This window comes from Corvus kubaryi, unplaced genomic scaffold (assembly GCF_017639235.1).
Source record: "Corvus kubaryi isolate FWS band 111438036 unplaced genomic scaffold, C.kubaryi_AGA036_p1.0 37384, whole genome shotgun sequence".
NCBI classification, from domain to species: domain Eukaryota; kingdom Metazoa; phylum Chordata; class Aves; order Passeriformes; family Corvidae; genus Corvus; species Corvus kubaryi.
In genome coordinates this window covers 1,358,892-1,380,275 of record NW_024581126.1, presented here as the reverse complement: position 1 = coordinate 1,380,275, position 21,384 = coordinate 1,358,892, and the positions used below count along the sequence as shown (strand labels likewise).

General features: G+C 45.0%; 1 protein-coding gene across 10 annotated transcripts in view; it reads right to left on the bottom strand.

Moving 5' to 3' along the window:
- Positions 1-14,985: 14,985 nt before the first annotated feature.
- TEAD1 (TEA domain transcription factor 1) overlaps positions 14,986-21,384 on the bottom strand; it is a 152,692-nt gene continuing 146,293 nt past the window's right edge. For all 10 annotated transcript variants that reach the window (XM_042035471.1, XM_042035472.1, XM_042035473.1 and 7 more), the window contains one exon: positions 14,986-20,791. In XM_042035471.1, the coding sequence (XP_041891405.1) occupies positions 20,678-20,791 (114 nt within the window). In that variant the 3' untranslated portion in view covers positions 14,986-20,677. The remainder of the gene's footprint in view (positions 20,792-21,384) is intronic.

The following is a 21,384-nucleotide window of genomic DNA, read 5'->3' as shown; positions in this document are numbered from 1 at the left end:
TTTTGGTCACTGCAGCTTCTGGATGTAATTCTATTTCACAGAGGCACTCCGAAGTATTGGCAGGTTCAGATCCCTGTTAACAGAAGTGTAATCCCATGCTCACTTGTGAGCAGGGAAGGGCATAAATCTACAACTCAGTGAAGAGAATGCTGTCTTTAAGTACAAACTGGTTTGAATTCTGCCATCTACATGGTAAGATCCTTACCTGAGATCATTCCATGGAACTCCTGCAAAAGCGTTGAAGTGGTAGATTACTTTTTCACAACGTTAGAATTTAAATTGCTTGCAAACACAGATGTTTAAGCTTCTGCCTTTCAGTCTGGACCACAGTGCACTCAGGTTTGTGATGCAGAAGTCTCCTATTTTGTGTTGCTTGGTGGAGCTGTCTGGAGGGTCACAGAGGTGCTGCCAGCCCAGGTGTGTGTTCTGTGCATGCTGGAGACGAGGCCACCGTGGCGGGAGGAGGCTGCCACCAAAGGCAGCAGATGGGATTGTCCCCGGAGCAAAGCAGGCACTGAAGCCAGGTGGCAGAGAATTCCCAGCTGGCCACCTGTAGCTAGGGATGGCCAGGCTGGAGGAGCCAAACTTGCTGCTTTATTCCAACATTTCTGGAGGCTCACATGCAGCTCCACAAGAGAAAAAAGGGAAAACAAGTGGGAATTAGCATGATAGCAAGTTTATGTTTTGCCAGGCTGTTTGCTTTATTTTTCAATGTCATAGAACATCATGAACAATTTCTCTGGATGGTCAGGCCTCCTTCCTGACCTGTCCAACCGTCCTTTGGGGGTGGACTGTAGGAGAATGGGGTCTTCTAGCAAGTAGTTGCAACATAGGAAGCCTACCCTGGAATCTTCTAGCTGTCCATTTGCAGTTTTCAGCTGCCAAGCTCGGACAGGCTGCTTTGCGTTTGCTGGTGCCAATTTGCACCTTGGTGTCAAAACTCAGCTGGTTCTTTAGCCCTCCTCCAGCCTCGCTCTGTACCTGGAAAAGGTGTTCTGTGCAACTGCTCTTGTCACAATGTTGTTAATGAGCTTTTACTCCAGTGGGAGGCGCTGAAAACGCCTGGCTTTTTTCACCTGGCTTTAAAAGGGTGTCTACAGAAGAAAGAAACACAGATGACAGGTGTGATGGCTTAAGCCAATTTACAACACTGATAGTTGGCAGCAGATAAAGAGGTGATGTGTTCAGAACTAGGCTTTGTATTATGCCAGTCTGGATTTTATTTTTCTACAGCAAACAAGCAATTTATGCTACCAGGAAAGTTATTTTTCCTTCTGTGGGGACGTGATGCAGCCTTTTCACTCTGTGGGCAGTGTTCTGAACACTCAGAATCATTACTCAGGTTTTCTTCTGAGTCTTAGCTAGCTAAAATTTTCAATATATAATAACTATCCATCCTTCCAGCTGCCGTGAGTCGCTGTTGAAATAGCCAGACACAAATCCTGAAGAGAGTAAACAAAGCTCTTTATTGCATGAATAGATGAGCCCTGAATTCTTCACGCAGCCAAGTAAAGGGGCCATGTCCTTTTAAGTGCAGTAGCTGTCCTGCTTGCACTGACACACTGTACTCTGACTGTTGCACTGGGCTGATGGTTTTTTGGGCTCTCAACACTGAGTCTAGAGCTTGAAAGAGGCACTCACCAGTGAACTGGCTGCTGCCCAGCAAAGAAAGGGGGTTATTTGTGTCTGCCTGCATGGGGTTATTTGTCTCCATAAATGTGCACTCTATTCAGTGCTGACAATTCCCACAATTTTATGATACGGCTCAATATTTAGCACTGGCCAAAGAGCCAGGCCTGGGACATTGTGTGGGGTGTGTAGAGGTCGTATGGTTATAAATGTAAAATGGGATGGTTTCCGTTCTGGAGTGCAGTGGATTGGAAGCACCAAAAGGTAACAGCAAAGTTTTCCTTGGAATTGCTCTTTTGAAAAATTCTACCACATGTTTTTTGGGGTGCGTGAGACGGTTTCTGGCGGGCTGAAGTTGACAATACTTCACTCATCTGTTTTCAGTGAAACTGTGGTAAAGGCAGAGCCTGCCTTGGCAGTGCCGGCAGCTCTGAGCTCTGCTGTGAGCTGATGCAGCACAGATTTAGCAGCACAGTGTTCCTCCGTGGTGCTCTGGGCTCGCTGGCTTGGCAAATGGCTTGCACTGGCCCCATCCCACGGCAGCTGCAGCTCCTGCTCAGCACAAACGAGGCTACTGGATGTGATGGCTTTGGGGCCAGAAAGGGCACAGGGACCTGTGCCCAGCCTGCTGACCTGGTGGACAAAGCACGGCCACACACGGAGGGAGTTCGGCAGCTCCTCTCCTCACCGTGCAATTCGTGCCAGGTGAACGAGGACTGAGCAGGGGGGCCAGCGGGTACGGGCTGTTGTGTGATAAAGACAGCGAGCACTCCAAAACAGGTGTGTCGGCCACGCAGGGAGGGATCACTCTCGCGAGCTGAGATGGAGGAGCTATTAACCTGCCAGCTCATTCACAGCTTTAGGCCCTGTGGCATCCCCAGCGATAATCTAATCTGATTTCCTGTATAACATAAACTGTGGCATTTCCCCGGTTCAACTCCTGCCTCGTGCTCACCCTTGATGCCAGCGAGAACGCGCCTGTTAGAGATGTGCCTGCTGGCAATTCCCACCCTTCCAGCGGTGGCAGCTCCCCCGAGGCCTCGGCAGCGGTGGGCAGGGCTGGGGCTGGGGCTGGCCGGCTCCTGCCCGGGGCACGGGGTGTGCGGGGTCTGTGGCTGTCCCCGCGCGGTGTCGCTGCGGGGCTGCGGGAGCTGCGCTCGGCCGCGCTCCGCTGTCCTGGCCCCGCGCTGGAGAAGCGCCCAGCGAGAAGGGTTCCAGCAAACGGGAAGCGCCGCAGAGGGCCTGCACGGTCCGTTTGTCAGAGCCAGGTTCTGCTCGGCGTTTTCCCGGGAAACTCCGAAATTGCCGCTTTGTTTGCCACCTGGTCAGGACATTTTGATGTAATATTTTTGCCATTGAAGTAATTTTAACTGGAAAGTCGGTCTGCTTTTTCACTGGAGTAGTTTATCCATCATCCCTGTGATACTGTAAAGCATAAGGCAAACCAATAGCCTGATGAGGATGGGGAGCACGGATTCCCATGCTTAGCCCATTCATTCCCAGGAGGTTTTCCGGCTGTGAGTAGCAATTAAACAAATGTCTGAAAACACATGACACGTTCGGGGTGCTGATGGTCGGGCTGCAGAGGGAGCCAGTCTCAAGGTGAAGCTCTTCCTCCGTACACCCTTTCCCTGTCAGGTTGTTCTCAATGTCACAGAGACAGGGCTAGCGAAAATCCAGCTTTCCCCGAATATATCTTGTCTTGTTCCCCACACGACTGTTTTCCAGGCCAAGTTTGAGGCTGCTTCTCCGGGATTTTGCTACAAAGGAGTGGGTGAGGCAGCAGTTTTGAGCGATGAGGCAGTCAGCCAGGGGTACTGGCTGAGCACTGCAAATGTGAGCACCAGCACACAGTGCAGGTCCAGAGGGCCTGGAGGAGCCTTGGCTGTGCTGGACAGTTGCTGCACAGATGGCTGGAGCTTGCCCAGCAAATATGATGCAGCCAGAGCTACTCAGACCTACCACATGTGCTCGAACTTCTGCGTGGAAATACAGCAACTCGGAGACCCACCAAGGGCCAGAGTGACAAATTAGTTTGGGGATCACAGAGTCAGCACAGTTCAGCCCTCTGGTGATCTCTGGGCAGCCTCGTGGTTTCCCTTGCCTCTCACTTCTACAACGTGGTGGTAGCAACTTGCTTTGTGTCCCTTGACTTACAGTCTGGCTACTCCATGGCCCCAGTTCAGAGTAATGTGTTTGCTTCACTAGCTCTTAAAAAGCAAAAGGAGCAGAAAGCAAAGAAAACTGCTCTCAGCTGGGCAGCTCTCAAGCTGCTCTCTTAGGGGAGGTGGTGGTGGCTGCCAGCTCCCTGTCCCAGTCTGGCTCTACCTCTTGGGTTCTGCTCAACCAGAAATCTGCAGAGGGCAGAATCTGTATCAGTTCCCATCCCATGGCAGGAGGTGGCACTTTGTTTTCCTCTGGCTTTGGTTGCTTGGCCCCTGACTGTGTGTCTGTATGCAAAGTGTTTTAAATTTATGTGGACTTGGATTGCTCCTCACCATGGAAACACATAAAATGACAAGTGAGCAAAGGCTGATAGCACCAGCAATAGGGAATAAGATGCAAAGATTTTGACCCTCGTGTCCTCAGCTTGGTGGATGCTGTTCCTGTTTGATGAGGCTCCCGTGGCCCACGTGAAAGGAATCAGTGTTGTAAGGTTGTGCTCTGCTCCACAGCCAGCAGGCCTCTGCAAAACAGTGCCCTGGGAGGAGTATCATGTCTTTATTTCTGAGGCATGTTGGGTTGAAGGGTTTTTGTGGTCACACAGGTGGTCAGTGGTAGAGATAAGAGCGGATCTCTGTATCTCAGCTCCAGCCTGGTGCTGTAGTTCCCAGTGCGTGCTTGTCTCATGGCTCGGCAGAGAGTGGGACCCATGCTGGGATTTCAAAACCTTCCCTCATGTTTTTCCTGCATGAGCAAGCTGACAGAACCTCTTTTCCATTTTGTCTCAGTCCCACGGCCAGGAAATCATCATCAACCTCAATTTAAACTTTTGCTTAACAGAGTTGAAAAAATAATATACACATCACTATTCATCACTGTCTAGTTTTCTGTTCATATCATCAATAGAAAGAAACTACTGAAAACAAATGTTTTAATGAAAACGGAAACAGTTTTATAAATAGTTTGTTTCAGGCTGTGGCATTATATAGAAAGCTGAAAGCAGAGGAGTAGGAACAGGAGTCCACGAAACCCATTTCTCAGCGTGCCCCGGGTCTGGCTCGTGGGCAGAGCTTCAGGAGCACAGAATCTGCTCGGCACAGCCAGCAGCACCGGCGGCACCAGGAATGCTGGGCGCCCGGGCTGCGGGAGCGCTGCTGGCACCGGCCCCGCTCCCAGCAGCGCGGGAGGGCCGTGCCGGATCCGCGCCGCGCGCTGTTCCCGAACAAAGCCCTCGGCATCTGCGCCGGGGCAGTCACCAGTTGCCATATGTCACTCTGCTCTGCATATGTTTGCAGCGCCCAGCCAATGGCGCTCGCACACTCTCGGTGCGCCTCGCTGTCCCACACAAAGGGTGCCCTGTCGCGGCCGGTGCCGATGCTCCGCAGTCTGCTCGCCCGCGGAGCAGCCGCGCTCGCCGCGCCGCGTTCTGCCGCACGGGCAGCGCGGCCCCGGCCCGGCCGGATGCTCTGCAATCTGTTGCTCTGGGAGCCCGGGCCCGGCTGTCGCGATTTCCGCAACCCGCGGGGCCGCAAAGGAGCAGGCGGGACGCGGCGGGGCCGTGCCGGGCTCGGGGGCTGCGCCGCTCGGCCAGGACCGCGCACAGCGCGCAAGCTGCGCGCTCCAGCGCCCGTAACTAATCCCGCCCGTGCCTTAAGGAGTTTTGGTTGCGTTTGCTCCGTGCATAACCAGCACAGCCCAGAGAGTCACTCGGACTTGCACAACGGGAAGAAATGGGATGTTTCCTCGCGTTACTTAAAGCACATCCTACGCTAGCAGCTGATATAAGTGAGCTAAAGGAGTGGTGCGATATTTTGCCCAAAAATAGGGCTCGCTGCAAAACTTCCTTCAGGAGCACAGTTTGTACCACCCTTCAGTTCAAGCCTAGGAGGCATAAAAAGTGTCTGCACTGAGAAATTCACTCAAACAAGCCTTTGAGTGGCACAGCCTTGCTGGGGATTGCAGGCTGAGCTCAGAGGAGCCCCAGAAAAATAAATACCTTCTCCTGAAGGATTCACATCCCACAGAGGCCTTCTCCAGGATGTAGTTAATGGTACCAGGGCCACCTGTTGAGCAGTGAGGATGTGACGAAGTATTGAAGCCATGTGCTTTCAGATGTGCCACCAAACCCACTAGCATCCGTTTGGAGACTGGAACAGTGTGTGTACACATGGAACTGAAATTAGGTCAGGGTAGAGAGTTGCATTTTAGTATTTATTTTATTTTGTTGTTGTTGGTTTGGTTTTTTGTTGGTTTTTTTTTATTATTATTATTTTTTTTTTAATCTGGGTAAGACTAGGTGCTCGTTTCACAGATTGTAATTCCTTATGGTAACTTCTCTCAGTGCAAAGCACTTGGCCCCCTGGCCTGAAGTGTCTTTTCACATACAAGTTACACAAAGCCATAAAAAACCCCTGATGCAGCAGCATAATTTTATAACATTCACACATCTGTTTCCACTGACAGCTTTGAAGCCCAGTAAAGTGGCTCAGATAGAAAAGAAAAAGAGAAAAATAACCACCACCGTGTCTGTAGAAATATGACTAACACCCCGACCTGCCTGTACTTGTTAAAATGTGCTAGAATGACAATGTTAACAGCTTGGCCAAACATCAGAAAATCACTGCTTCATCTGATGCTATTAGCTGAGTTATTCAGTAAAGGCAGAGATGGAAAAGTAGTGATGCTTCCCTGGGCCTCAGGGTGGAGTGGCAGAGAGAGATCAGACATCTAGTGACCAAGGGATGCTGGTAGGAGCCTGGCCCCTTGCACAGGCTGCCCATGCTGCTGCCACCCTGTCCTGAACGGCCCGGTAGCACTGGGCCTGGAAAGCTTTCTGCATCTAACCAGCCAGGAATCTGGAAAGTGTGAACATGAGGGGCTCTTGCTGGATGGCACCCCAAAAAGAGACAAAATGACATTTTACATTTTTCTTGTTAGGCCATGTTTGGGCTGAACAAGAAGTACCCAGGGTGAGTCACCAGCCAGTGAAAATGAGCTGCCTGACAATCATTTTCAAATGCCCCACTTCCCTGAGGGTGGTATTTTTTTCATCCAAGTCCCCATAAGCTTTTGTAGTTTAACTTGGAGAGTTACATTTCTGCAGCACTGACACCACCAGCAGGATCTGTCTCTTTGGTGTTTATCTTTGCACACCTTTGGGAGGTGAAGGAATGGATCTTTGGATTTGTGCCTCACAGTTCTCCTAAAATCCTGTGCTCTGCCTTCAGTTTACAGACCCTGTTGTGCCTCTCTTCCAGTGAGGCACAACTCCCACCTGCCTGGCTGAGAGAGGGGAGATCCACCAGGTTGTGTTTGTGCTAAATCCTGTCCACCCAAGTGTCATTCCCTGAGCAAAAAGTGATGCTGCAGAGGGCATCTGTGATAAAATCAGAGGTTCTTTCCCTTCCCTGGAAATGGCTCCAGGAATAAAGGACAGTGCTTCAAACAGCATTTGCCGTAGGCATGTCATTCATTATGTTCTTCATGCAAGGACACATTGAAATTCAGTTCAAAGAGAAAGGAAAACCCTTTTCCACTAAGCAGAGATCAGATTATTTGGTAAGCACAAAAACCTTTTGAGTAATAACTTTTCTGTGGAGAGTCAGATGGTTTCTATATGCTTAGTAGTCCTAGTTTCCCTTGAACTGTGTAATTCAATTGAGGTGCCTCACTCAGCTTTTAAACCATCTCATGCACAGCTGTATTCCCAGACTGGCAAAGCCACTGAGCACCTCTTGCAGGGCCACTATCTGTGGCATTTGGCCTTCATCTTGGAGGGCTACAGGGACAGTCTGACTAAAACTGAGGTCAGTCTCTTCCAGTGACCTGCCTTCACTTGTAGCCGGGAGTAAAGCTGGAAGTAAATTGGCACTTTAAATTTCTGTTTGTTCACAGAGGTCTCCAGCAGAGGCAGAGCCTCTGTCATTTTGTGTGTTCAGGGTATCACACAGGCCAGGTGACAGAGAATTCGGATCGAAGCCAGGAGAGTGCATGCCTTACTGTACTGGCAGTGAAGAAATACAGAGAAATAAGCAATTGACCTGAAATAGAATTAGCAGAAGTCAAGAAGTCAAGACGTTATAGTAACTGGTTTTCCCTCTTTTCAGCAGAGCTCAATGTTTAATTGATTTAGCAACAGAAAGTGACAGGGAGGATGCTGCTGGTCAGAGGAGAGCTTTGGAAGAGAATGGGGAAGACAATGTATTGCCTTTGCTTTTACTGGTAGCTTCCTAAAAATACATATAGACTGGGGTAACAGATACAAGCTGTTCCCAAGTACCAAACTGTGTTGCTGAACCAGATGACAGCAAGAAAGGGGAGCACAAGCAGGCATTTTTGTAATTTTTGTTCAGGTGAATCAAATCATTCACCTGAACAAAACCATTGGTGCCTAATTTATGTTGATGGATGAATTTCTACTTTGTGTATTCAGACTGTGCACTAGAGAAAACGGAGAAGTCCAAAATTCTTACCAAAATTCTTAGCAAATCCCTTTTGTTAAGAATCCTACTTGATATTCTCTTAATTAGGCAGGAAGGAATAAGTCCATCTCCAAGGGAGACTCAGAAGGAGTTGCTGTGCACAGTTATTCATGATAAATGTTGCAGCTCTTCTTTCTGAACACAGATCCGGAGAGGAGAAGGGAGACAACCTTCCAGGTTTAGAGCAGATCAAAGGAAGGTCAGTGGCTGGCAGGAATATGGAAGGGGGGAAGAAAGCTGGGAACTTAAGGATCTCTTAAAAATCAGTGACTGCCTCTGCCTACAGGTCAGCAGCATCTCTGAATTGGTAGTTCTTTCCTCTTCTGCTAATTAGTAGTGGCTACAGTGGGAGTGTGTATTCTGTCAGCTTGAATTTAGCTAGTTCAGAAGGTAGACTGTGCCTTTTAGGTGTTCTTTTTAGGGTAAACTCTTCCTATTGGGCATGTTTTATTATCTTGGGATCCATCCTTCAATCACTTGATGTTGTGGCAAATTTCCTGCATCCCAGCTGGGATCCCAAGTGTGTCCAGAAAGTCCTACTGTTTTCCAGGATATCCTAGCACCGAGAGCACACATAAACAGAGCACACCGAACAGATGGGTCATGATCTGTTTGAACAATCTATATGTCCTATATATCTCTATGTCTCTTATTTATCTTTATATATATTTATTAATTCAAAGACCATTTACAATGATTCCCTTTATTTAAACGTCCTCTAGATTCTATCTGCTTGTTTGTGCCTCCAGGAAAATCAATCTGTGTGGGGTACTGAGCACAACTGCAATAAAGGAGAAAGAAATAAAGCAGACAGTGAAATACGATGTGTTCTCTCCAGAAGGGAAAGTAGAAGCCTCGAGCCAAAGTCCAAAGGTTACATATGGTGGCAATGCTCTTATCTAACCTGGTTATACCTGGTACTTGCAGGTAAACGGATTGAGACACTCTGCAGTCATGACATGAGCACAGCAGGGCCTGATGAGCCTCACTTCCACGCTGTGCTCCACCTCACACTGCCATGCAGCAGCACACACGAGAATCCTGCAGGATACAGCTGTTGTCTTGGGCCATGTCCTTTCCCTGGGCATCCCCAATTACCTGGGCCTCCTCAGTGAGGAGAAGATGTGGAGCCTTCTGAGCTCCTGGCTGAGGGACCTTGTCAGATGTTCAGATCACAAACTGGTACTTCATATAAGCACAAAACCCGGCGTTATCATATGGAGAGATAAATCCAGTTATTACAGGCATTGATACAATCTTGAAATGTAAGGATGGAAGAATGAATGTTTCCTTTAAAGACATTTTGGCTTGTTTCTTGGTCTGACTTTCAAGCTTTTTCATCCACTTGCTGGCAGAGAAGTTTCTACTCCTTTGGCTCTTGACATGACCTCTCTTTTCCTAGCATTTCCTAAACTATTTTTCCCTACATATTTCCTATATTTCCCCCCTATGTGGGGCTGTCCACACTCAGGGCTGTTTCCTAGTTTTCAGCAGAGCCAAGCAACACATGCTCTAAGTCCAGAGTTCCAGCTTCTCATCAGGTACTTTTCTAATGGCTGAACAGCATCTTCGTATTTAACCTTTGAACAAAAAAGCTAAAATATTATACAGAATTCCTCTATTTCTATTTGTTAAAGGAACTGGGCACCCCCACCCCCCACTGCCTGTTACTTGGGCACTCTGAGGGTGACAAAGCCAGAGATCTCCTCTGTAATCGTGACCATCTCTTACGCAGAAATACTCATCTGTCCTCTCAACAGGCAGCCAAACACGAGCTCCAGGCGACGTCTTGTTTCCTCAGCCCTGAGTGTGTCTGAGGGCTGTCAGCCCCACCACTGCCCTGTTCCCCCTGTTCTGCAGACAGGAGCAGCCACCACACACTGTCCTAGTCAGGAGGAGCTGGCTGCTGCAGCTGACAGGCACTTTCACAAGTCTGTGCTGTGCAGTGCTATCTCCATGGCTTTCGTTTCCTTGCCCCCCTTGACCTCCCATCTATCTCCTTTCACAGAAAACCTGTGGGCAGCCCCTCCCAGATCTTTCTTATCTGTAAATCTGTCTACTGCTGCATCCACAGCTTTCCCATGCATGGACACACCCAAGAAAGCCTAATTTGTCCAGAAACTTCTGACGTTGGCAGTGGTCACTTGTAGCTATCCATCCACTCAAACACAGAGAGCTCTGCACCTGTTCTCTCAGTACTTCTGAGAGCTACCTTCTCAGCTGTTATCTGATGTTTTTCTCCCCTTCCTCTCAGTGGTTTCCTACTCAGCTTATTGACCACATACATATTAATTCATAATAATGAGCACCCTGTACTCTTTCCTCAGGCAGGTCCTCTGGGTTCATTCCTTTTTCTTTGATACATTTCCAGCTGCCTCCAGCTGACCAACACTGACTTTGGCTCGGCCTTTTTATGTGTCTGACCAGAAGTGGTGGAAAAAGGCTCTCTGGAACAGTCTTTGTGCTATCTCCTGCTTCACCAGCTTCATCTTCAGATCATGGCTAATCCCTATGGCTAGTTCTTCCTTTCCATTAGCATTCCAGTACCTTCAAGCTAATGTCCTCCATTGTGCTTGTACTTATTTCCTTGGTGCTACAGGCTACAGGTTTCTCCCCAGCTGAGAAACCACACTGGCCTAGAGCAGGGCACATGGAGAGCCTTCCTGACCACCTGTGTGTGTCCTCCCAGTGGCTCTTGAGCCCTTAGCCTTGCTCTCTCGGAGTTCCTGTTAACTGTGTACCACTTCCAGCACTGATGTTCTTAATGGGAAGATGTTTTGTTTACATGGAAAAAGAAAAAGTGAAGCTGATACCATAGCTCTGAGTGCCCTGCATGCCCTGCAGTGAAGAGGAATTGTGGAGCCTGGTGTTCAAGGAATAGCCTTTCAGAGGAATTGTGGAGCCTGGTGATCAAGGAATAGCCTTTCAGAGGAATTGTGGAGCCTGGTGATCAAGGAATAGCCTTTCAGAGAAGGGGGCAGATGGAGAGAAAGATTCTGCAAAAATGAGAGGGGCTGTCTAAGATCTCAAGACACCCCTCTCATGTATTCACTGCTCACAGGACACTGTCCTTTGTTATCTGGGAGACGTGTGAAAGCAGGCCAGCAAAGCCAGGAAGTTTGGAGTTTGCTGGTTCCTGCCCCAGATCTCCCCGTTCCTTTAAGCTTATCCAGAGCCTATCGCTGGTGAGTCTTGGGGCACCTCTCAATTATTACTCACCACCACCTCCCTCCAAACAGGAGATCACTGCAGGAGATAGGGAGTGTGAACCCTGCTGAGCCTGGTGTTCTGGCTCCCACGTTATTGCTGTTAACTCTGGGGTGGACTGAGCCGTTGAGTTTCCACCCTTCGTGTTGTTCTGGCGATAAAGTTCAGATTAAACCTAGTAAAAATATAACATAACCATGGTAAAACCAATACAGATATTTCACAAAGAAGCCATCAAATTCTCTGTGCTGTGGAATGCTGTGATATGTGTGCAGGCAGTGTGGTTGAATCTAGTCCTTCATTGCCTGAGTTTTTCACGTGGGTTCATGTTAAATCTAATGGAAAGGCCAAACAATAAGAAGACCCCATTTTCCCCTTCATCCCCTTCAACTAGTATAAAACTCTGTCAGAAAGGAAGTACCAAAGAGAAGGGTTATAACCTGGATGCTGTTCTTGTCCATTTTGCCAAGTAGGAACTTTTGCTCAGTCAGAAGTTCAACATCACAGGCAAAAGGTAAGAAAAGACAAGTATCTTGGAAAAAAAAATTAAATCTCTGATAACACTGCAGAGAACATATGATTTAAGCTGAAAGGAATTTTTAAAAGTCTAGGAAAAAAAACCTCCTTATTCTTTGGTCTCTGCCAACAGAAAAAAAATGGAGAACTATCTTTAAATATGGCTAATAAATTTACCTGCTTGGGGCAGAAGAAAAAATCAGTTTGTAGTTTGTTAACCCACTGGGAAAGTCAGCTGCTCATGCAGCTCAGTGCTCTGCTCAGAGGGTAAGTTTGGAAGCTGCTGCCATACCCTGTCTGTGCTGGAGGTCCAGAAGGCAGAGCATTGAGGTGCGTTGCAAGGCAAGGACTAATCCTCTCACTGACCTGTACAAGTAAGAGGAATGAAAAGGGACTTGTACATATTAATCACAGCTCCTGCACCTTTCTCTCTGGTGGCCCCAACCACCATCCATAGTGGGACACTGACTTTACAGTTAGGGGACAGCTACAATGCCTGAGGCTCCAAAACTGTTCCCTGTTTCCTGTTCCCTATGTGTGGACATCTCTTAAAGCTGATAAAGATGTTTAGAAACAGATTTATGAAAAAATATTTGGTTCTTGGCTTTCTGCTCCCGTTTGATAACATCAAGGTTACACATTTATGCTCTTAGCTCTAGGACAGAGTGAGGGGCAAGGAAAGGAGTATTTTTGAAATTCACCAACTAAACCTGCAATGGACCCTGTGCATGCACCCAAGCCCACACATCTGCAGAAAGGTGGCTTCAGAAATCCCCAGTGGCGAGTAAATTGAGAGCAGTCACTTGCACTCAAATGTCTTTGCTCAGCTGATTGTTTCAGATACTCTTCTGGCCATTGCTCATTTTGCTTTCTCTCTCTCCCTCTCTCCAAAACAAAGCTGCCAGCTCCTCATCTGCCAGGGAGGGTTACAGGGTGGCTTGCTAAGGGTTTTTGGGCTTTATTGAGTCTCCCCAGTGAGGCACACAAGAGTGGAAGTCTCCAGCAGCCCTTTCCCTTAAGCTTGAACAGGATATGCCCCAAACTAGAAAGGGCTAATAAAAAGTAATGCAGGAGGGGAAAAAATACCCCAAACCAAACAGCAGCAAATTATATTTACCTAGGTGAATGTTTGTCTGTTTTGTTGTAGTTTATATTTTACTCTGATTCTCCTGCCTTCTTCTGATGGACACTTTTTTGATGGTGGTAGGTTTTAATGATCCTTTTCGTCCCTTCTTCCTGTTTTGTCCTCTCCTCATGTTTTCATTTTCTTTGAAAAGCAATACCATTCTACTTATTTTCTCCCAGTCACTTGCACTCTGGGTTTCTACAATTTTCTTTTTCCCTCCACTCCTAGTACAGTGTCTCTACCCACTCCCTCCTGCCCTTACCACCTTCTAGTGTCCCCAGCACATCTCTAGCTCTCAGGGAACATCAGCAATCCTAGAACAATTTACAGCCATTAACCAGTGAAGTGTCCCACCTCCCTGCAAGGCAGGTAATTATTTATGAACACTGCAAGGCTGCCACTGTTTGGGGTAACAGATTGTTCAGCTGTTCCTGCTCGAGGGGCCCCACACAACAACAGTGAGGCTGCAAAAGGTCAGGGTTGGGATGAACAGCTAGAGCTGCGTGTGGGGACTGCAGACATCTGCTAGCACATTGCTGAGCTCTGAGCCCTCCTTTTACTCGTGGGTTTGTGAGCATGAAATGTCTCCTGGATTTGTAGTGTCAAATAGGCTGTATCTCAAAAAAAATTTAAAATCCAGAGAGAAGTCCATGGACCACAGATGGATTCTGTGCTCTAACTGGTCTGGCTTCTTTGTTCCCTGCTCGTGCAAACCATCCCACGCTTCATCAGGGAGGGGCTGTGGCTCCCACTGAAACCAGCTCCTTCATAAACTGATGGTGACACTACATGGGGACTCCCAGCCTGAAATGCTGCGTGACATTTTCCCAAAGGTGGAAGATTTATGGGTTTAACCCAAATTAATTAAGAAGCAGAACCTTAATTAAGAAGCAGGTTGCTTCTGAAACAGCTAACACACTTCAAAGGGCTGAAGCCATACACTTAATGGGAACAAAGAAGAGAAAACAGGGTCAAAACAGACCATATCTGTGCCTTGTTCTCACCCCATTCATCTAGCACATGGAGGGGGGGTGCTCTGCTGGTATTTTAAAAATAGCAGTGGAACATCTGCCACCCAAAGGAGAATTGGGGAGTGTGGGAGGGGTATGTGGCATATTTTATTCAAAAGCTGCTGCTCCCCTGTGGAAGCAGAAGATGAGCCAGATGTACTTTTTTTTTCTCTACCAAGTCCTGCTCGCTTTCCCATTGATTTCAGTTGAGCCAGGATATCCCTCTTAGTCTCTTTTTCTTTTATTTTTCCCCCTAGCTAGGTGGTTTCTCTTTGTGAATGCAGGAGGCAAATTGATCCTGTTTCATCCTCTCATCATACCAGGTACAGCTGTTAGCTGAGGGGCAGGTGGTTTAAGAAAAACAAGAAACGAGTCTCTTGAAAACACGGCACAATTTTAGGACCTCAGTTCCCACAGAGCTCGGTGTTCTGGGGGAAATGACCTTAGATAACCACTGTGCTCCTCAGTCAGTTCTAGCTGCTCAGTTAATGATGTATTTGTACCATTTATTCTGTAATATTTTGAGCAGGTCATTCCTAACTCTGGAATTAAGAGAGATGGGTGGCTTTTCCCATTGTAATGGTGTGGTTTAAATGATGTTTCAATAAAATCCACCACTGTTTCTTTAGGAAGACACACAAACAAGAAGCAGGATGATGGACTCTTCATGGAACTTCTAGATGTGCAAGCCTCAAGCACCATCCCTCCAGATTTCTGTAAATCCTGCTGGATCCCCTTGGCACCTTTAGGAAGGTACACATGTATTGCTGCAAGTCTGGCCTTGTGCTATTTTGGAAAAGGGTTTTGAAAGCTACACCCAACATTAAGAAGAGATTGATGTAAGAGATTATGATAAATGCACAAAACACTTTCATTTTCTTTATTTTCAATCGATACTGTATGAATACAAAGTTTCTAGAAAGCTACAAAAATTCTACCACTTTATCAAGAAGGCATCAAAATGTGTCACTTTGCAAAGACATGAAAACACCTGCAGTAACCGACACAAAAATAGCATTTTTAGAGTGATGAAATAATTGCACTTAACTGTCATGGATATTAAAGTTATCACACATATGTACCGCGAAAGCTAGAATACATTTTTTTTTTTTACAAAGCACTTTATAAAAAAATTCTCTGCACACAAAACCTATAATTTTCATATTACTATCATACTAAAGATAAATTCACTTTAAAGCCAACACTTAAAACATTTTAAACAAAAAAAAAAGGTACCAGTACCTACACACAGACAATAACAAATACAAGAATACTGTACTGCCAAGAGGTTTGACTGAAACTCCTTTTGAAAGCTTCTGCAAATATGTTAAGAAAACATTGGAGAACATTCAGTTTTTTCCAAGAGCCTTCCCTCACTGTCTAACCTAGAGGTACTTTATCATCAAAAGGCAAGTTCTACATCAAAAGTTACCAGCAGCAGTACAATATTAAAGTAACCACTGACCATATATGAATATGCTTAAGTCACAAACCCATTTTATACACATTACACAAATAAACATAAAGTGAGAATTCCATTAAGTCATTTACAAATGTGAACAAATGCACATGGCAAAAAAACCCCAAAACAAAACAAAAACCCAACCTGTTTTACATAAAATGCACTGAAGAATTAAAGGCTATTCAGGTTTTCAATGTTATAAAATTCTTTTGTCTTTTTTATTTTTTTTTTCAGGCACATATTGTATTTTTTGTCTGCAGTCGTGAGCCTGAATCAGAGGCCCATAAAACGAAACAAAACAAAAACACATATTCTGTAAGGAGGTAACAGGGATCCATCTCCTTTTAGTCAACTGAGTGCATTTAAGATTTAATTTACACACTAAAACTAATTACATGATCTCAGAAAGAATGACCTGAAAAGTTAAAGGATGAAGATGTCCAGAGTGTTTCTTGCACTTTGACTTATCCAGCCTCAATCTTTCTTAGGGGGCTAAACATCTCGTTATGAAAGATAAGAGGGGGAAAGGAGATCATCCTGAGCAAAGGACAAAGCCGGGCTCTACTCCCCACATCCGCCGCGCGCCCGGGCACGTGTATCCTCATGGGAAAAGGAAAGGGGGGACAACAACAGGGCTCTCAGTGTGACTGACTGAGTGCTCCAGGAAAACTCCCAGGGGAGCTGCTTCAGACAGCAGGCATGCCCCAGGACTCGCAGTGGGAAAATAAATAGATACGGATTAGCACGTCAAATGTCGTATCTGCCTCGGACTGGCCAGTTACTTACATTCAACATTAATGTACACCCTTCATTATTCCCAATAGCCCATCCCATGGGGTTCCACGGGAGAAGCTACTGCCAAACTGAGCTGTAGCTGTGGTGGAGGGGGAAAGTGAGAAACAGGCATTAGATCTGCAATTCCTTCAAAATAGTGGTGCAATACCTAAACAAAATCAGTCTGGAATTCAAGTAAGTAAAACTACATTTGTGAGTAGTAATTTTTAACAGCCCCAAATGGTACCATTATGCTTGTTTGAATGAGACAGAGGTGTAGTTTATCACAAACATTGACTAGCACAGCCGAAATGTTTGGCAATAACTGAAAAAGTGTGCTCTGCTTGTGGGCCAAAAGTGTCTTTGCCCTACCTCAGTCTCATTGAGTTCAACAGGATTACTTGTCTTCTAGAGGTAAGTGAGATTTAGACCTTGAAGGAATAACAAAAATAATATTTTAGAGAAAGGGAATTTGAATTATCACAATATTTACCACACAGTGTCACAATATTTCTCTATATAAAAAGTTAATCTTAGTTTTCATCAAATACTTTAAAAATCAAGTTAAAATTGTATTCACAACTATATAATCCCTCTGACAGCTTTTGGTTTTGCTGATATTTGTTCCTTTTAAAATTGTTAAAATGTTGCTCCTCTTCCCATCGATTTCAGTTGTAGTGGAGAGTATGGCCCCCGTTCACAGAAGGTATCAAATACAGACATATTATTAAGAGGAGCTAACTTTTTTTTGTTTTTTTTCCAAGACATCATTTGGGAGGAAAACAAAACAACCCTGTGTTCTGAGTCATGCTGGCCAGAGTTTCTCTACCAGCACCTTCATCCACAAGGCTCACACCCAGCGTTTCAATGCTTAAACCCACACAATTGCATTTACCCTCGCTATGCTCAGCTCTCCATGTTCGTCTTATGTATCTGACCTTCAGCGTGCACAACTTTGTAAACAAAATCTTCTGTCTAAACAAAGAATCTTCACAGATACCAAAATATTGTTAGAGGAGATCAATGAAGCCATATTTGTCCACTGAAATTCTGTAGGATACGGATCTCTCATTATGCAGATGCGTGATTGGATGAAGAGAATATAAATGCGAATATTTTCATTTTTATATCACAGACGAATCAGTTGCTGGTTTGCAATGCTGTCAGAAATGGCAAACAGTAGATTTTTCGCCAGCAGGCTGATCATTAGCAAAATCCCTTTGCTATGAATGGTGCTCTTTTGTGAATGGAGGCCTGTAGATTCAACCTATTCCAATAAACCAAAGGCATTACGGTGATAACTAAATATTTTTGGTCTCTCTACAAATTGTCATTATTATGGCAGCACTCTTCTAAGCTGGAATTTCAAACCAAAGGCACTTTCATGCTAGAGTGCAGAAGAGTCACAATTAATTATTTGGTCATGAAATTTAAAAAGGCAGCATTCATTAATACGATTCACTTTTCAGGGAGAACTAGGAATCTGTAACCTTTCCTTTTGGTATAGGCATTTCACTGCAATGGGACTGACTTGTACAGACAGCTGGTTTAGACCAAGCAGTCAAAGAGCGTTCCTGTGGGGAAAAATACGGATATTTTAAAAATGGAACCAATTAATAAAACAATGTATAAAATTTAATGTTAAGAGGCTAAAGGTACTTCTAATATAATGCTAAGGCACTGCATATTGTAATGCTTTGGCAGCTCTCAGTTAAAAGGTTCCTACAAAAAAGTAACAGTAACAAGATAAGTACTTCCAGCTTACAAAAGAGCTCACAGTTTACAGGCAGCCTGTTGGACTACACACCCCACACTCAACAGTTGAAGGATTAAGGCTTTTAAGAATTAACATATACAGGGTATGGATCATTTACAGAAATGTAAAGAAAAGACGATGGAAGTAGTTTCCGTAATATTACATATGTGAACACCAATAAACATTGTGACTGTTTATACCCTATAGTTATGGCATATGTAGTGTGCCAGATCCTATTAAAAAAAAACCTGTACCTGGTTTTGCACATTGACTCACATACTTTATATGCCTTAAAGAGTTTGCTTGTTATTAAACAAAAAAATTAAAAAAAAAAAAAACACCAAACCCACAATTCAAACCCTAAATAAAAGACAACTTTAGAACAAAAAACAAAAAGTAGTTTTTGACTTGTAACACCAAGTGCTTAGAATAAAGGGCTACCGTTAGGCTGTTACAATGCAGTGCTTTTCCTGATGTGATGGTTAGTGTTAAAAATGAACGTTAAAAGAGACCTTGCCATGGACACATTTCTCTGTTCACTTCGCAGAGTATAAACTGAAAGATCATCAGCCCTAATATCCACAGCTAGACATCACAGCAACCATCCACCTCATGGAGTCAGATCAGGCTGAGGGACTAAAGCAGCCTCCCTTCCCCTCGGTGATGTTTGCACCCTCCTCGAAACCGAGACCTCTCCAGCGTTAGGGATGATGATGGTCTGACCCACTACCTTGCCTAGGCTCTGTTCTAGTCTAGACATTTCAACAGTGGGCAATTCCAACAGAAAGGACTATGCAGGGATATAATTTAAAGAAAAAATAAGACTTGCTTGTTTGAAGACTACAGCAGTGTGCCTGGGAGTAAATTCCCTGCTTGAATTGTGCATGGGAGCATATCGTAAAGGGCAGGGAGGAGAGGCCTGCAAAACGTGAACTTTGATTCAGGACTGCCAAAACCTTTCCTAAGAACCATCTCTGCTGATAACTCATCACTGATCTTTAAGGTGGCTTGTGCTTGGTCAGGCAGCCCTCAGCCTTTCAGACAAATGTTTTGCCTGAGAACCCTCTGCTGGCCCAGCACCTGCCCAAACAACTTCTGCTTGGGACACGAGAGGCAGCGGGAGGAGAGGAACTGAGCAACGCCCTCTGTGCTGAACGGGAGGGACAAGGCTGCTGCTCTCACGTGTGGGGACCTCAGGCAATCACTCACACCCACAGCTGTGGTTCGAAGCCTTACAGTGTTAAAATATCTCCAGCTGTACTTCACTTCTTGGAGTCTTCCCTGAATTTATCAGAAGGACGAATACTACCACATCCAAGAGGACAGCAGACCCCATGTGGTAGGTGTGTGTTTGTTTCAGAGAAGGTCTTTGCCAGACCTGGAGAGACAACTGGGAGAGGTGTAAGAGCACCATGATTAAGAGGAAAAGGAGGAAAAAAATAAAATTCTCTGCTTTCCAATATTTGCCTGATGCTGGTTGTGATTTTCTAGCGTCTCACAGATATTAAAGCTGCTGATCCTTTCAGAGGTGTACACACTCTTCTTTCAAACACATCAGTGTTTTGCTTTCTGTTTGCGAATGGCTTGATGCTGTCACCATGTCAGTTGTTTCCGTTCATCTCTTAATTTCAGAGTTGCAAGTTTTTTGCTCATCTTATTAGAAAACATAGTTGTCCATATAAAATATAACCGCACACACGAGACTACATATAATGCAAGTCTAAATCTTCAGTATTTACCTACTTATTGCAAAATGAGCCATCTTTTTCATTAAATAATCAAATTTTCATATTAGTACAATACAACTTTATACTCTTTTAAAATACACTAGATATGTTAGGGGTAAGGGATGATGTTTTCTTTCTCTGCAATACCTGTTTGAAAGTTTAATGGATTAGAAGATTAGTTTTAGCGTTGAGAAAAAAATACAAAATTTGCCTAATTTTAGGACCTGTCTGTTTCTATCAGGCATTTCTTAAGGCTATATTTTTCATTTGGTTTCAAACAGAAAAATGTTTCATTTTAAAAAATAATTTAGTGAATTACATTCGTCCATATCTTCCACCCTAATTAGTTACAAAGATAATTCTATAAAGATTATTAACTTTGTGTACTCATTTACAGTTATAGCTAAAGATTCATTTCAATTTCACTTGCATTGTAAAACAAGTATTTCATGTTGGAAAAAAACCCAAAATAAATTCTTATAAATGCTGTCAGTTTTTCCCCATGGCAAATGCTCTGTCATACGTTTTTCTATCAGAATTAAAAATAGGCCTCCACAGACAGAGGCATTAGGTTCTTAAATACAGTCTTCCCAAAGAACTGTGGTTTACAAATTTGAAGAACACTTAGTTTTAGAAATAATTTTTACAACTGTACCAGAATTTCACAGCTACAATTATATATGAACACATTAAAAATGACTTCACTAAAACAGGATTTAGAAAAATGTGGGTGAAAGTTGGGCCAGAGGCACTGCCACTTAGTGTTGAGGTTTACAGTCTGTGTTTTGAAAAAGAAGTGAAATGAAGTGTATATATAAATAACTGCTCAGTCCTTTACAAGCCTGTAGATGTGATGCTGTGCTCCGTGTTCGCTGTTCGACACTTCAAATACACAAGCCATGCAGAGCAGGGTTTCTTGTGTATCCCTGTTTGTCACCACCTGTGTGGGGGAAGGAAGAGGCAGACGGAGCATTACACATCTGGAAAAAGCAGGGCTGAAACAAGAAGTGACCGGTGTCACCTCGGTCCTGCCCCAATCCCGCGGCAGCAGCCAAGGCAGCATGGCTCTAAGAGCTTGGCTGAGGTGCCACCACAGAGCAACAGGGAAAGCAAGCTGGGTCACTGAATGAAACTGGCTTAAAGGCCACTACATGGACCATTCTCTGTGTTTTAGGTCACCTGTTGGGCGTTTGCTGCCTTTTTTCCCTGCCCAAGAACTAATTAATGCCACTAACATCTGCAGCATTGTAACCGAGCCCCAGTAAGGACACATCAGATGAACGCGATGGTTCAAAGTTACTGCCTCAGGGTCTCTTCAAATCCCAGATTTGAATGGAAAAAAGGAAGAAGTAAGCTGAAACTTGTGGAACATAACTAAGATGTTTGTTCACACTCACAGCCAGCTGAGCCTTTTCATCCTGAGCGTCTATAGCGTCCAATTCCAAGAGAATTATTCTGAAGTCAGTGGGACAGTTTCTTTGGTAAGCAACATGACTAAGGCATTTGGAAACTGGCTTCCTACGTTACAAGCTG